The 15,833-nt window shown below is 37.9% G+C and overlaps 1 protein-coding gene across 1 annotated transcript; it reads right to left on the bottom strand.

Moving 5' to 3' along the window:
- Nucleotides 1–421: 421 nt before the first annotated feature.
- Nucleotides 422–12,238, bottom strand: LOC140143489 (uncharacterized). Its single transcript, XM_072165322.1, has 5 exons — nucleotides 11,870–12,238; nucleotides 9,557–9,672; nucleotides 7,471–7,630; nucleotides 5,292–5,441; nucleotides 422–2,078 (listed from the first exon to the last, which is right to left on the bottom strand). Exons 1-5 carry the CDS (start codon nucleotides 11,991–11,993, stop codon nucleotides 1,294–1,296), a joined length of 1,335 nt encoding a protein of 444 aa, XP_072021423.1. The 5' UTR covers nucleotides 11,994–12,238; the 3' UTR covers nucleotides 422–1,293.
- Nucleotides 12,239–15,833: the final 3,595 nt, after the last annotated feature.

The following is a 15,833-nucleotide window of genomic DNA, read 5'->3' as shown; positions in this document are numbered from 1 at the left end:
CATTTTACATTACTTTACAAACATATTAGACCAAAGTATAAGAGGACATAAGTACAGGTTATTAAAGGGGCATTTCGTGATCCACAGCCTCATCCCCCACTTTTCTCCAAAAAGTTGAGATTTTATATCACTGGAAACCTCTGGCTACATAATGTTTATGTACAAAATATTTCTTGCAGATTAATTCGTTTAGCAAAGATATCGTGAAATTTGAATTTCGTTCTGGTGCACCAGAACGAAATTACAACGTATTGTCTATGGAGCAGTGTAATACACATAATCATGCATAACTCGCAAACGCAATATAGGAATCAACTGAAATTTTGGGAATATGCTTTTTCGTGGATATGTACTGAAAAATATCATAAAAAGAGGATGCTAGGATCACGAAATACTCCTTTAAGAACAGCAAGTATTTTAAATAAATATGAAGCATTTAAAATTATTTGAAAATGAGTACCTTATACTCATACAGACTTTTGCGGCTTTATGAGTATAAAATAAATCTAATTTTAATTTAGATTTAAATATATCAGTAGAACTTGAATTGTTGATTTCATGAGATACCGTAGAACCTCGTCTACAAGCATATAGTGTGCTTCTGATGAAAGCTAAATTAATCCAGCCGCCATTATGGAGTTTGAGCAAATAAATTACAGATCCAAGTACATACAAACAAGTACTATTGTAAGACCAATCTATTGTATTGGCATATTCACGCTTGTTTCGTATTACGGTATTTTGTTCCATAAAATGGGACCTGATGATCTTATTCCTCTGGATGAGAAATCCGTTTTATTTATAACCAACTAGTAATCTTTCTATCTTCTTGTATTTATAGTATGAACATTCATTCTTTTCATCAAATAACATTCAAATAAAGTTGGTAATAACTTGACGGAATGCTTATACATAAAGATTAAAAGATAATAATTATACATGTCAGAAATAGTGAGAATCTTTAGACTTTTGAAAAGTGGAGCTGAATGAGACCTAAAATCACTCTTAGAAATGTTTCTTGCGGGCGCACACCACTAAATAATCGCCCCCGTTGAAATACGTGTTAAAACACCAGTTTTCTTTGCTCGTTGTGAGGCCCTTTCGGCGCGTTTTGAGATATTTTATGATAACCAGTCGATTGCAAATTAATGAAAGTTTGACATATGTTTCAATGTATGGGTAGTCTTCCACCTCGTTTTCCCGGTAGGACCCCCTAAACCGCGGCCTCACTGTTTTTCACATGCTCTCAAAATTGCAAACGTGTTTCTGCCCATTTTTTAATAAGCGGAACAATTAATTTGCCGGCCCAGTCGTTGTTTCATTCTCCGGCTCACCCGTTGGGACAGATGTTGGCTGAGACGTTGGAGCATACGTTGGCTGATACATTGAAGCAGATGTTGGCTGAGACGTTGGAGTAGACGTTGGCTGAGACGTTGGAGCAGATGTTGGCTGAGACGTTGGAGCAGATGTTGGCTGAGACGTTGGTGCATACGTTGGCTGATACGTTGAAGCAGATGTTGGCTGAGACGTTGGATCAGATGTTGGTTGAGACGTGGGAGCAGTTGTTGGCTGAAACGTTGGAGGAGCAGATGTTGGCTGAGACGTTGATGCAGACGTTGGCTGAGATGTGGGAGCAGATGTTGGCTGAGACGTGGGAGCAGATGTTGGCTGAGAAGTGGGAGCAGATGTTGGCTGAGACGTGGGAGCAGATGTTGGCTGAGACGTTGGCTGAAACGTTGGAGGAGCAGATGTTGGCTGAGACGTTGAAGCAGATGTTGGCTGAGACGTTGGAGCAGATGTTGGTTGAGACGTTGGAGCAGATGTTGGCTGAGACGTGGGAGCAGATGTTGGCTGAGACGTTGGAGCATTCGTTGTCGTAGACGTTGGATCTCTGACCTCAATCATGCTGGGGTTACCAATGCAGCCGTTGGTAGCATGTGATAGCTTCACTCGTATGAATCCATCTTGAGGTATTGGACCGACAAGTACCGTTGTGTTCTGGTATACTTCGGCGAAGGAAAGTATTTGTGATTTTGCAATTCCACTTTCCGTTTCCGTTACGTTTTCTTCAGTGAAAGCTGTTACAGCGGAAGATATAAGAATAATCATTTTAGCAGTGTTTAAAAGGTTTTGATATGGTATACAGAGACCAAATTTAAGAGGCTTGTAGAGTCTTCATTTATGTATATTTTATGCAGCTTATGCATTTTGTGCATCCAATCGTCATCTATACACGGTTGTTTGATGGGATCATTTATTAGTTTTTCAAACAAAACGATCATGTACAACCAAATCTTAGGCTTAAACAGCTAAAAGTGACATCTTGCTAATGTATGCAGATGCTTTTGAGTCATTCTCAACTTTAATTTCTCCTCTTAAACAAAAATTATTCGCTTTTATCGTATTTTTAAAGCTTTTTCGGATATAAAATGTATCTATTAATGACAAAATTGGTAGCGCTATTTAATTACTGGAAATTACTCTTTCAAGCTTGTAATACAAATAATTCCTTGAAATGTTTGATAAAATATGTTTATAAAATGTCCTTGTTGCTTCTTTCACATATTCCAACTGTTTTAATGGCAATATTAATCCCCTAACCCATGCAAATAAAGAAATATGATTTAGGATAAATAGCGCCATCTATAGTTTTCATTTAGTTAATAATGAAGCCAATTCTATATACATCAAACAACCGTGTATACTAATAAAATAATGAGCTATATGGGTGTGTGTGTGTGGGGGGGGGGGTGGTGTCTGTCTGTCAGGCTATACGTTTCTCCGCGCTTCGAAGAATCGAGCCGATATTTAGTTAGTAACTAGGTAGTAACTGCTATCAAATTCGTTACCATTATTGTTCACTACAGACATGTATGTATGTAAATATGTGTGATATAAGAGCTGTTAAATTACGGGGTAGCGGTAGCATTAAGCAGTGGACTTCGGGTATATATATAAATGCGCATTTATAAATGCGCACGTGACATCTACAAGTCGCCATACCGTGTTCAACGATGTAAGGTACCCGGATGTACACATGACGAAATGTGACTCTTACTGGCATTAAGGTCAGAACTGAGTAGCTGCCGATGATGTTATTTGATAATTTTTGCGCGTGATGATAGGAAACTTAGAGGGCTGTCATTTTCTTCGGAAGGAATGGGTCATGGATTTATTTATTTGGGAGTCAAGATAAGTATTCCCCCCCATAGTGCCACCACTGAACATACCCCTGACCCTAATTTTAACTCTAATTTTAACGTAAATTGACGAAACTGTAACTTTAGCCCTTTTCGGAATAATGATCCTCTCGAACTAATAGATTGTTCCCGCCTGACCTCCTCAACCCTAACTTACTCATTCGCTCGCTCACAATAAGTATCAAAATGGACAAAAAAAACAAATTCAAAATGTGATTTTAAGCACCTTTTTGTGTCCCCCATGCTAAATCGGTAATCGGTACACCCTCTGACGTACAATTTAGAGTATAAACACGTAGATGACTGTACATGATCTAATCATCCCGGCTGGAAGATGTTGATGAAGACTCGTATACTATACATCACACTCATACGTTATATGACAATTTGACGTACAATGACGTATGTTAATCATGGTTTATTGGGCTAGTATCGTATAGTGAGTTCGATCGTCATACACATTATTGCCATGGTATATTGTAAATGTATACGTCAATTTTGTTCAGTTTGGTTCAAACGGCTTATAAAGTTTTACTTTACACGGAAGGGGAAACTTAGCAAAAAACAACTAATTTATGAGTGTAAAAGGGGGGAGGGTGGGGTTTTGTCCAGCCAAAAGGGGGAACAAAAATAAATTTATAAAATTATAAGTAAGGCGAAGAAAAACAGAAACCGTGTTCTACGGGCGGACGGACCTTTCAAGTAGGGTCGGTCGGTCGGTTTTTTAAATAACCCAACAAATCACCAACATCTGTAAATAATTAATTTGCAAATAAATCAATAAATCAATAAAAAATAAATAAAAATTAGTTATGTTTCTACATGGAGGAGGGGGTGCTGTGCAATAATCATGATCCTTCGATATCCATGATTTATCCTTGCAAATTTATAGCATCGAACCTCCAGCCAATGTTCCTTGCCAGTGCTAGCAACGAAACAAGGTCACAATTGTAGCCACTCCCTCAATGGTCGCCATTTCAGTGATTGACAGTGATGTAATGCAAAGATGGCGCTAGCCATCTGGTCACGTGCGCATTTATAAAAGCGCATTTATATATATAACCGAAGTCTACTGTTAATTTCCCCAGTTTTACTGTTTTTCATAGTTCTTTCATTTTTGCACAGAAATGAACTGGGACAGTACAAAAATATATCATTTAGGATTTTAGGACAGCTCTCACTTGACCAGAAGTTGAAGGGCATTTGACAACCGATTTGTAGTAATTTTCAAGGCATGTGACCTTTTGACCTTTTCTTATTGCTGGTATTGCTGCAGTTCAAATATATGCAGCAAGACGAGCATTTTTAACACAACGGAAGTGCTTCATAGTCAGGGGCGACGCTAGATAGGGGGTAAAGGGATGCAATACCCCCCACCCAATGAACAATTTTGTCGGCAAAAATTAACTGTTGTCGTAAAAACCATGTGATTGTCGGCAAATAGCAAGAGTCGTATAAAAGATTAATTTGTTACGACATTGTGCTGTTGTTACGTAATAGACCTATTGTGAATGTTATAGTAGTTACTATTAAAAAAATGTGTCGAACACAATTTTGACTCCTACGGCCCCCCACACACACTTTTTAGATTCTTCGCCGTCCTGGCCGTCGGCAAAACATGCTGTACACCCCCCATCATAATGGTCTAGCGACGCCCCTGTCCATAGTGATACACATACCCCTTAATATTTAGCAACTCAAATGCAATCGATATTTAGGGGTGGTGCAATAAATATGTGTACCCTCGGGGTGGTGAATTATAGGGGGGAGATTTTTTGGCAGGCCAAAATGGGGGGCGAGCATTTTTTTGGCAGATTGAAAAAAAAAAGCGATTAAAAAAGTCTTTTTCGTCCCACCCTAATATACTTACCCCAACCAAAATTACTGCAAGCTCAATTCCAAACATTTGAAAAATATTCAAGGTATCAGACATTTATCTTAGCCTAAATAAGGTATACTTGTTTGGGGGGTTTTGTGGGAACGGACCACATAATCGATTTTAAAAGATTACAACCCGCACAAACATATTGAAAATACTTACTAACATTCACGGGACCTGGTCCTATTTTTTCTACGGGAATTTATACTTACTAACATTCACGGGACCTGGTCCTATTTTTTCTACGGGAATTTCTGCATATGTTGAGATGATATAGTTAATATTATATTCAGACACGTTCACCTGTCTGCGTTTTCTGCCCATCGTACAAGGTTTTCCAAATGCACCAAGTTTGAGTCGTACTGGAAGTATAGTAAAAGAATTCACACACCTTTAGTAAGGGATCAATGTTTGAAGGTCAAATAAAAAAAAACCGCAGTGACTTATAGTGCGATACGCACAGGCAACAACGCCTAGACGTTGATCCACAAGCCTCAGCACACTTTACAGGTTGTCGCTGACTTGGTTGTCGCTAATTCCATAAACCATTTAACAAAATCACAGGGACTTTGCAGCTTCAAGAGCACACACCCTAGACAATCCACAAATGACCATCGCAACCAGGATCAGCTCCCCGAGTTTCGTACGGGTTACAACGAGACACCCAGCAGCAAATTCCTTGTCCGGTCCAGGGGAATTTCAGGGGGAATATACATCCATTATTAGTTGCATATCGGCCAGGGGACTAGAGTTGCCCTCCCTCGGCTCGAAATATCAGGACAGCATTTACCAAAGGTTGTCATGTGTAACTTAACTTTATAACTTACTTTTATAACTTACTTTATTTATAATGTGCATTTTCCTGTGGCTACAAAGCGCAACAACAGCATAACCCCCCCCCACCAAAAAAACACATCAACAGCAAAACATGATACAGAAAACAAAGGCAACAATATTATGGAAAAAGATTTGTCTTGAGCATAGTTTTGAATGATTCAAGAGTAGCAGCGTTTCTGATATGAAACGATAAGATGTATCGTCCTTTGCCCAGTTTTAACCACAATTGCCATAATTCGTCGGCTTCAATCCATAATGGTGTAACGTGATTTTTTGTCATTGTTTTTATTTTGCACATAATTATGATTGTTTTAAATTAATGATGTTCTCTTTCATTTTACTAAGTCTCAGCAGCCAAAATTAGCTAATTAATTAACAATTAATTAATTAATTAAACTTTTCAAGGTGGCATATCCACCCTAAGCAGTAAAAATACTAAGAAATATCGGCAAAATGCAAAACATTGCACGTCGTACTGGCGTATCACCTCGTTTCATTCCATAGTGGCGTAAGGTCATCTTACCCTACTCCATAGTGGCGTAAGGTCGTCTTACGCTACTATGGAATGATACAGTATAAATTAAAACGCCATAAGGATTACACAGCGATCGAGGTGATTGTGTTTCGTGTGTTTTCCATATTGACGTTCTAGCTCGTTGCCAGTAATAATAAGTATTTCTTTTAAAGTTATGTAAAGATAAAATCTATTTTATTTTACTACAAAAATTCATATCAAGTACAAAATAATAATAATGTCTGATTTACACAACTCGATTTTATATTGGCATTCTTCAACCGGATTTTCAGGAAAAGTTGTTTATTCGCGGTGCCGCACCTATGGAATGAAGCCAATTGATTTTGGTGTGTTTTAGCTTTAAAAATTTGCATTTTGTTTGCGCGCGTCGCGTTCATTTGTGCCGATAAAGTTATTTTAGTAGCGGGTCAGTAGAACGACTTGGAAATTTTGCGGAAATCCCTGTCCTTGTCCTTTCAAATAGTACGAATTTAAAATGTATAATGTTTCCTTATATCCAGCGATGGCTAATTTTCGCGCCATGGGTAGACCATCAAGAAGGGACCTCGAGTACGTTAGCATGACAATCCACGCCATCTGAGCGTGGTAATAATGCTTAACTCCAGATGTTGGCCTTTTGGATGGACTAGCTATTATAGGAATTAAATGGAAAGTTACATTACCTCCCAGTAAAAACAAAACGTTTTACAGAAAACGTTTAAATTTCGTGTTATATAATATAAAGGGTATAAAACGTTTTCAGAAAACATTTGTGATGAAAAACATCATTTTAACATGAACATAACGTTATTAAGAGTTTACAAAATGTTTGGCAAAAATGTTTCCAAAATTTGGTAATAATATGTTGACAAACGTTTTGACCAAAACCTAACACGTTTATAACGTTTAAAAACCTTTATATGTTTGCTGGGGTATTTGTATAAAATTTAATGTTTTATATATCTAAAATTGGTTATTACTACTATTTTTGGATACACATCATGTTTATTATTGATTTTCCATGATCATTAATTACTTACCAATTACAATTTTGAAGCAGAATGAACATAGACCTGTTCTAGTTGGTACGTCACTATACGAAACACCAGATCGGTAATCACCACTAGGAGGGCAGTGTGGGATAGACCATGGGAAGTATTGACCCGTTTTCGACTGTACACATTGTTTGATTTCAGCACTCTGAAATAGAAATTGGTGTTGGAAGGATTTCGTTTATTTTGTAACATTCAACTGTTGTAAGCGGGTTTTTTTTCGGTACCCACCTACATAGGTGAGTGTGATGGATGCGCGCTTACACGCACCCCAACCCCTTGCACTACTAATATTTCCGAGGACCTGAAAAAATACGAAATGTTTAGAAGTCCAAATGTCCTCGGTGTGTTGTCATGTCAAGTGCTCAAAAAGTCGGTAATACCGAACAAATGTTAAAACGGTTAACGTTGTGAGGACGTAAGCTATAGAGGGGGTAATAAGGTATAAGACTTCATTTTTCGACGTTTAAGGAGGTTTCCGCAGTGAGGACTTATGTTTGGGTCGAAACTACTTCTTTTTATTCATAAATTAAAGGCAGTCCTTCTAAGTTTCATTCTGGAAAATATGACCATTATTTTTACATCAATTTCAATAATGCCCATGTGTTTTCTATGGGTAACTTACGTTACTAAGGGAAACATACGCTACCATTACATAGACAGGAGTACTGCAAGCTCTTTTGTTGACAATGCATATACTAATTGTTTTGGCATAAAACAATGCAATGCTTTTAGTTCAAAAAGACATTTTTGTTAAAGGGGAATTGATTGCCTCAAAAAAAGAGTTGAGCGTATTTTCTGTAATGCCCCTTTCCTAAGTACCTATAATACATGGTGGCGTTTTAAGAAAACATTACACGGGTAGACGGTAGTATTTGTTTTAGTAGGGTGTTAAAGTTAATGGTAACGTATGTTTCTGTCACGTATGTTACATTTTAACTTCAAAATGCCCGACATATATGTTGGAAATGCGTTTATGAAATAATATTAATAATGTCTATCAAGTACACCTGCGGATATAATTTGCTCAACAGTTTATATATAGTCACATTTTTGTTTTAATCATGCACTCCATGGTAACGTATGTTACATTTCTTAACCATTTCTTACATTTCTTAACGGTGTGAATCTTTGAATTTCCTAGGATTTCATCTCAAATACATAAATCATGTGGACCTGAAAACATTATTATCATATAACTTGCATGATAAACCGTATATTTAAGGACACTTTGGTTCAATTTCAGTGTTTGCAACGACTAAGGTACGTGTTAACATATCGGGGTAACGTAGGTTTCACAAAACCATGGCATTTAAATTTTTGCGGCTTTGTATCAGTATATATTGTTACTTCAAATACGAGCCATGTTCCAACTGAATGCACGTCTGGTTAAGAATGAGCAACATTAAATATCAAAATTATTTCACCTGCGACACAGTATTTTGACCATAAATCCCCAAAACAACCTGTTTATAAAGGAATTAATGCAAGTTTAAAAACATTACCATTTTTCTGAGTGTATCGGGTTGTTTGATTATACAAAAGAAATTAACAATGGAAGTTAAAGCATTCGAGAAAATTAAATTAAATGTATGACACGATTTTTTTTTCAAGTACTGCCAATTTATCAGTTTTAGATCGTTTAGGTCCTCGTTAAGCACAGGACCTCGGTGTGTCGATGTGCTGTTATTTTGGAGTCCTCGAAAGTAATGCAAAGCAAACGCATAATCAATCACCCTCACCAACCCACTCAAATTACACGCATCACCACACGCTCCCCCTTCCACCCCATCGCACTCAACACAAAATTGATCGTCAGGTTGATCGGTAAATGTGAACCTTTACACAAATTACACACGTAAACGGCGTAAAATATGAAGCGGAGTTCCATTTCGCTGATTGAAATCACACCATGAAAAGCTAACTGGTCACCTAATTTGCTATACCAAGCCGTGTAGCATCGCGTCCTCCTGGTGCTAACCTCTGGTCTTTTCACGCGACAAATTGGTCTCGCGCGACTGCGCAGCAGGTAATGAACCTGGAAGCAAGTTAGTGTAATTAAAGAACAACTTACATTTAGAAGTGTATCTTCCAGTCTCCTCTTGTGTTTTGCTTGCTCAGAGCAGTCTAAGTGACCGTCGCAACCAGGTGATGTATATTCATACGATTTCAAGACAACATCAGAACATGCTAAATTTTAACAAAACATAAAAATCTTACATATTCATGAGCTAAAAAAAAAAAAAACAAAAAAAGTAGGTAATGGTGAATCTAACGGACGAGGACACAAAACACATCAAGGATCAATAAATGATACAAGAGGATACCTTGAATATATGAACGACTTGAAAGAAAAAAAAGCAAGGTACACCAACTTGACGTGGGGGAACAAGTAAAATACAGACTAGACAGAACGAGGGGGGGGGGGGCAAAATAGGCATTGGAAGAGTACTAGAACAAGCGATGAAAATCACTGAGCACATAAGTAGACAAAAACCAAACAACCAATGTAGGCCTAAAAACAGGCAAAGATCGGTGCCGAGTGCCAAAGTTTAATGGCCAAAAATTGCCAATTCCAGAACCCACAGAGGTGTCAGGAAAACAGTACAAAAGTACACTGGAGTGATGAAAATCACTGTGTACATAGTCGACAAACATAACCTAACAGATATCAACCGACGTTTCGAGCAGATACACTGCTCTTCTTCAGGGACAGACGACAAAATATTAAATTAAACAACGAAAACTACACGCTGTAGTTTAAAACCAAATACAAGACAAAAACTGAAGGCAAGTAAAAGGTAGCAAACAAGACAAGCCCAGAGCAACTATAAGCTATTATGTCTTTACTGTAAGAGAGCATGTTCACTACTAAAAGTAAATATTTTTGTAAAAGATGGAAATGAAAGTTGAGAATAACTCAAAAGCATCCGAATACATTAGCATGATATCACTTTTAGCTGTTTAAGCCTAAAATTTGGTTGTACATGATGTTTTGTTTGCAAAACTAATAAATGATCCCATCAAACAACCGTGCATGGTTTTTGGTGAACATAACAAAACTAATGTTCTAATTTTCTCAAAAATGTTTAAAATGTCGGATACGTCAGTATTTGATTAATGAGTAGTCAGCAGGTGATGTTAATGATAGCAGATGTTATGTTATGTGACGTAAATATAAAAATGCAAAAGACATTAGCTTTAAGTGAAAACAGTCCCCACGTATCATCCAGTTGGAATTAATTTCATTATAAGAATCATCTTATAATCTAGTAATTAAGTAATAGGCGAGGAGAAAATTAACATGGAATAAATCTTCGAATTGTATAGCTATACTTTTTGAAACATATTTAGTAACTCAGTATTGTTAAGTTCCATTATAATTTCTGGACAGGGCCTGTGTTGGGATACGTTATATATCTCAATGACGAAAAACAAAATCACGTGTCCCCACACAACAAAGTTACAGGTAAGAGACCGGGTTTAGACCTGTCCGTATATCGCGACGCGTAGGCACACCTTGCAACACTTCAGGTAAAGAAATGGATTGCGAGTCACAATCATATTTTATAAGCAAATTGTTTAGTTTAAAGGATAAAGCGATGATACCGATTTGCTTAAACCCGGTCTAATATGGCGCTAGTGTAGTGATATTTCGATTTTGCCTTGCTAAATTATCGGAACTATTAAATGATATTTTGCTTCCTTACACCTCAAATGATAAAACTAATTTTTTTTCTATGTCCCCCCCCCCCAATTCGAAAGAGAGGCCGAAGGTCATAATGTGGCTCAAATTTAACGTTGTTTTGTTCTATTATGTTAATATATACCTCAAATTATTATCTTATTGGTAGGAAATAAATTCAATTGTCATATCGCACTACGGTGCTTGGCCGGGGTGCTTGGTTCAGGAGTTATTGAGTCGTAGGTTAAACGTCTAATATCACACAGGAAATGTGAACCAATTCTAGTTTTGTCATTTGAGGTGAAAGGATGTCAGCAAACACACGGGCTCCACTAAATGTAGCAAACCCCAAACACACGGCGCCATACTCTACTTTTGAAACTCTTTAATGGCCATGCCGGCTAGTTTCTCCCGGAATTTCGTCCAATTCGTCGATTAATATAATAACAAACAGCCACATGGATAATAGAAACTAATCACACTAGAGGAAATTAGTATGATATTGTGACCTTCAGAATCGAAAATAGTTTGCTTAATGCGGCCCAAACACGAATAATGTTATTGGGGATGGTAGATTTTGTAGCCACTCTTGTATCAAGGGTCTTTGATATTGTCTAAACCGTTTCTCGTGTATATCACATCCAATAATAATACAACTTGTACATAATGGAGTATCAAATAAAGTGATCTAATACTACTTACGTGTACTCTCACAAACGCGTAGCAACATCAAAGTTACACCAGCAAATGTTAAGAAGTAACGTATACACCTCATGTTGGAATGCGCAGTCAGAGTGACAAACGACAAGATAGATCGTTGCAACATGGATGCGTTTGAATAAGGGATTGTTCATGAAAGAGGAAGCCCCGCCAGATTGATGTTTGTCTCGGTCCCAGCCTGTTTGTGTTCCTCCGTCACTAAACAAACCGTCTGGTGACAACCCCGAAATGACGATCGCTGATTGGTTAATGAATTTCCAAATAAAACTGTTTTCAATTGGCTATAGGACGTGACTTGTGTTAGTGACACTAAACATCGTAGGTCCCTCACTGTTTGTAGATACCGCAAAAGCAAAATATAGGCCTACGCTAGCTCAGCGGCCACCGAGGCGCCAATCGTCTGATATCGCCTTTCATGTCACCGCCTCGTAGCGCGCACTCACGTACGTTGTGTGGATTTATGTAACCGCATAGCTGTCACTCAACCGTTGCATGTTGAAGCCCGGCACTGATTGACAGCAATTCTCAATCAGAAGATTTTCTTCTGACGATGGTTGGCCAATCAGAAAAGACGTACTATGAGGTTGTCGCCAGACGGTTTGTTTAGTGACGAAGGAGCACAAACCGGCTGGGACCGAGACTAGATTGATGTTTAAATGTTATTGCATTAGCACCTGTCAAATTCAGAGATAACACTGATAAATTTGATAACCAGGTTTGGTTCCTGAAGAACTACTCTAAAATAATAAAATAAAGTCCCATTTTTGATGTATGAGATATTTACATGAAAAAGTTTTGAGATTAGCCGAAATTTCAGTCAATAGCCAAATAATATTATTGCTGGAAGGCCAACTTTCGACTAAAATAAGAGGTGCCTCTAAAGCAATAAAATTGTTAGTTCCCTACACGCAAGCTTTATAAATACACAAATCTATAAACAATCCCTAAAATATACAAAATATTTGATCTTAATTTGATTAATATTCTGTCTCTGGCACCTGTTCAACTTTCCGTTGTACACTCTAAATATCAAATAGTAAAAATTACTTAATGTTGGGTAAAAAGGTACATGTACAGGGCAACAAAATGAGTCAAATACAACCCGATATTGATAAAACGTTTACTCAATTAAGTACAATATACCCTATTACTCATTTTGTTGCTCCAGTTTCCATTTTACTCAACATTGAGTAGTTTTTTTATTAGATTGTAAGGACTATAGTCTGTAAAAAGACGTTTCATTACCAAATTTTATCAATACTTTTTGAGAAGATACACGTCTGTAGTATATGAAATGTCATTCTAGACATTACAGACTCCAGCTATATACGATTATGTCCGTCTAGGATCAGTAAAGTTGATGGGATGGAGAGAGTACAAGCTCAAAAATACATAATATTTTGTCTCAGTTGAGTCAGTTCCTTTTCTTGTGAGATACGGCAAGATACTGCAAGAAGTAGGTCAAAGGGCAAGCCTAAAGTCCATTATAGTAGAGAGGTCACTTTATGGCTACATAACGTCCCGTGCAACAGTTTTTGACAAAGGTGAAAGCCGGGCTAGAATTAATTGGTCCCGCCGTATGCACAAAAGAGTTAGACTGGGTCTAAAGTTAGACCTGGTCTAAGTGGAATTTAATACCAGGAGAAAGGACGTTTTCCTTTACATTTTCTTAAGTTCTTTCGTATTATTTTTGAACTTTGGATTTAAATCTTTAAAATTTGCTACCTACTTTAGGAAGGAAATAAGAGTAAAGGTCCATTTTTGTGATTTTTTGCTTACCCCAAAATGTCAAATATTAAAGCAGCCATAACTTGACTGCAGTTGTCTGCAATTTGCAACAAGCTGCACGCTTCTACGCCCTTTACTGTTCCTCAAGTTACCCAACAAATGCATTAGCATATACCTTAGAGTGCTTTCTTCAACTTTTAAGTGAAATACTGATGTTGTCACACCACCATCATTTGGCAGATTGCAAGCAGTCCAGGCGGCGAGCGGCATGATGGGTGGAGAGACACGGCATAACAGCTCAGCCGTATGGCATTTTCCACACACTCGGCTAGGTTTTTGGGGTTCATTATCGAATCCCAACGGTTTTAGCTTGTATTAATATTATTTATTAACATAGGCCTACTTGTTTGTGATATTTTAAGCGTTTTAAAATTTCAAAAATCCCATTCAATTACACGGTTGACAACGGAAATGTACTGAATTTAGAGAACTCGTGGCGCTCACCACCTGAAGCAGTCCTGTTTAAAATAGATCACCCTCAATTACATAAACACTAGCTTTGTTACTTCCTACTTGACGAGGGCGTTTGCTGCATAGGTTGCCCTGTTTAGGATGACGATGTTATGCACATTGAAAACAGCCTACTGTCTGTTCAATTAGCATTCTTGTATTTTTAAGATATTTGAAAAAATAAAAGATTGTGGTCAAAGTCATCAAAGAAAAGCTTTAGCACAGCGTTAGACCCATCGTGATTTATACTTGTCAAATATCAAAGTTCAATTAAAGTCCATTATAGTAGAGAGGTCACTTTATGGATACATAGCGTCCCGTGCAACAGTTTTTGACAAAGGTGAAAGCCGGGCTAGAATTAATTGGTCCGTATGCACAAAAGAGTTAGACTGGGTCTAAAGTTAGACCTGGTCTAAGTGGAATTTGATACCAGGAGAAAGGACGTTTTCCTTTACATTTTCTTAAGTTCTTTCGTATTATTTTTGAACTTTGGATTTAAATCTTTACGATTTGCTACCTACTTTAGGAAGGAAATAAGAGTAAGGTCCATTCCTGGTGGAACTAAATTCAGCTTAGACCAGGTCTAAGTTCCCTTAATATCTGTTTAAATCCTGAAAAGTGCCGTGAACTAAGATATTAGTGGTCGAAATGTGTCTAGGGGTGGGCAGGGTGGGCGACTCGCCCACCCTGGAAAAAAATCTGGGGGGAAATTTTGGGGGGAGAAGGGAAAAAAGAGAAAAGAAAGGGGGAAAGGAAGGAAAAAAGAAAGAAGGGGAAAGGAAAGAAGAGACAAAGAAGAGGGAACGGGGAAAGAAAGGGTCAAGAGGGATGGAAAAGCAACAGAGAGGAAACGTGAATAAATAAAAAAGAGGGAAATGAAGAAAACCAAAGGGAAGAATAAGAGGGATGGGGGAAAGGACTAGAAAGGGGAACGAAAGATGGGAAAAGTGGTAAAGAAAACAACGTGCATGTTTATTGTGGGGACGCAATGATGCACAGGGGGAAGGAGTGTAAGAAAGGGGAAGAAATTGAAGAATATGAAGATGGACAGGGAAAGGAAGTGATTTGAGGGGAAGTAATTTAAGTGAGTGTAATGGAAGGGGGAAGGAATGAGAGAAAGGGGAAGAAATTGGAACATAAATCAAGAGGAAAAGACAAGAAGGGAAACTTAAGGAAGAGAAGGGGAAGTAATTTATGGGGAGTAATTTAAAGGAAGGGGAAGGAATGAGAGAAAAGGGAAGAAATTGAATGTAAAGAAGAAGGAAATGGAACGAAAGGGAGAAGGGGGAAATTTTTTTTAAAATTAGAACTACATTTTTACATGGTAAAATGTTCACATAAAAACGTTACAAATGTATGCAAGGAGGCTTTACCTCATGCTATAAAAATGCCCAAAACCCATGAGCTTCCGGGGGCTTCGCCCCTGGACCCCCACAAGGGACCCTAAGGCGGCCCCTGGACCCCACGCCATTCGACGCTCTGATTATACTATACGCTCGCTTCACTCTATTTATTAATCAACTTGGGGGAAAAGTTGAAGCCTTGCCCACCCTGGCAGAGAGGGCTGGCTACGCCCCTGGTCTTTTGTGATTTTTTGCTTACCCCAAAATGTCAAATATTAAAGCAGCCATAACTTGACCGCAGTTGTCTGCAATTTGCAACAAACTGCACGCTTTTACGCCCTTTATTGTTCCTCAAGTTACCCAAC

This window comes from Amphiura filiformis, unplaced genomic scaffold (genome assembly GCF_039555335.1).
Source record: "Amphiura filiformis unplaced genomic scaffold, Afil_fr2py scaffold_22, whole genome shotgun sequence".
Taxonomy (NCBI): domain Eukaryota; kingdom Metazoa; phylum Echinodermata; class Ophiuroidea; order Amphilepidida; family Amphiuridae; genus Amphiura; species Amphiura filiformis.
This window is presented reverse-complemented; position numbering and strand designations above follow the sequence as displayed.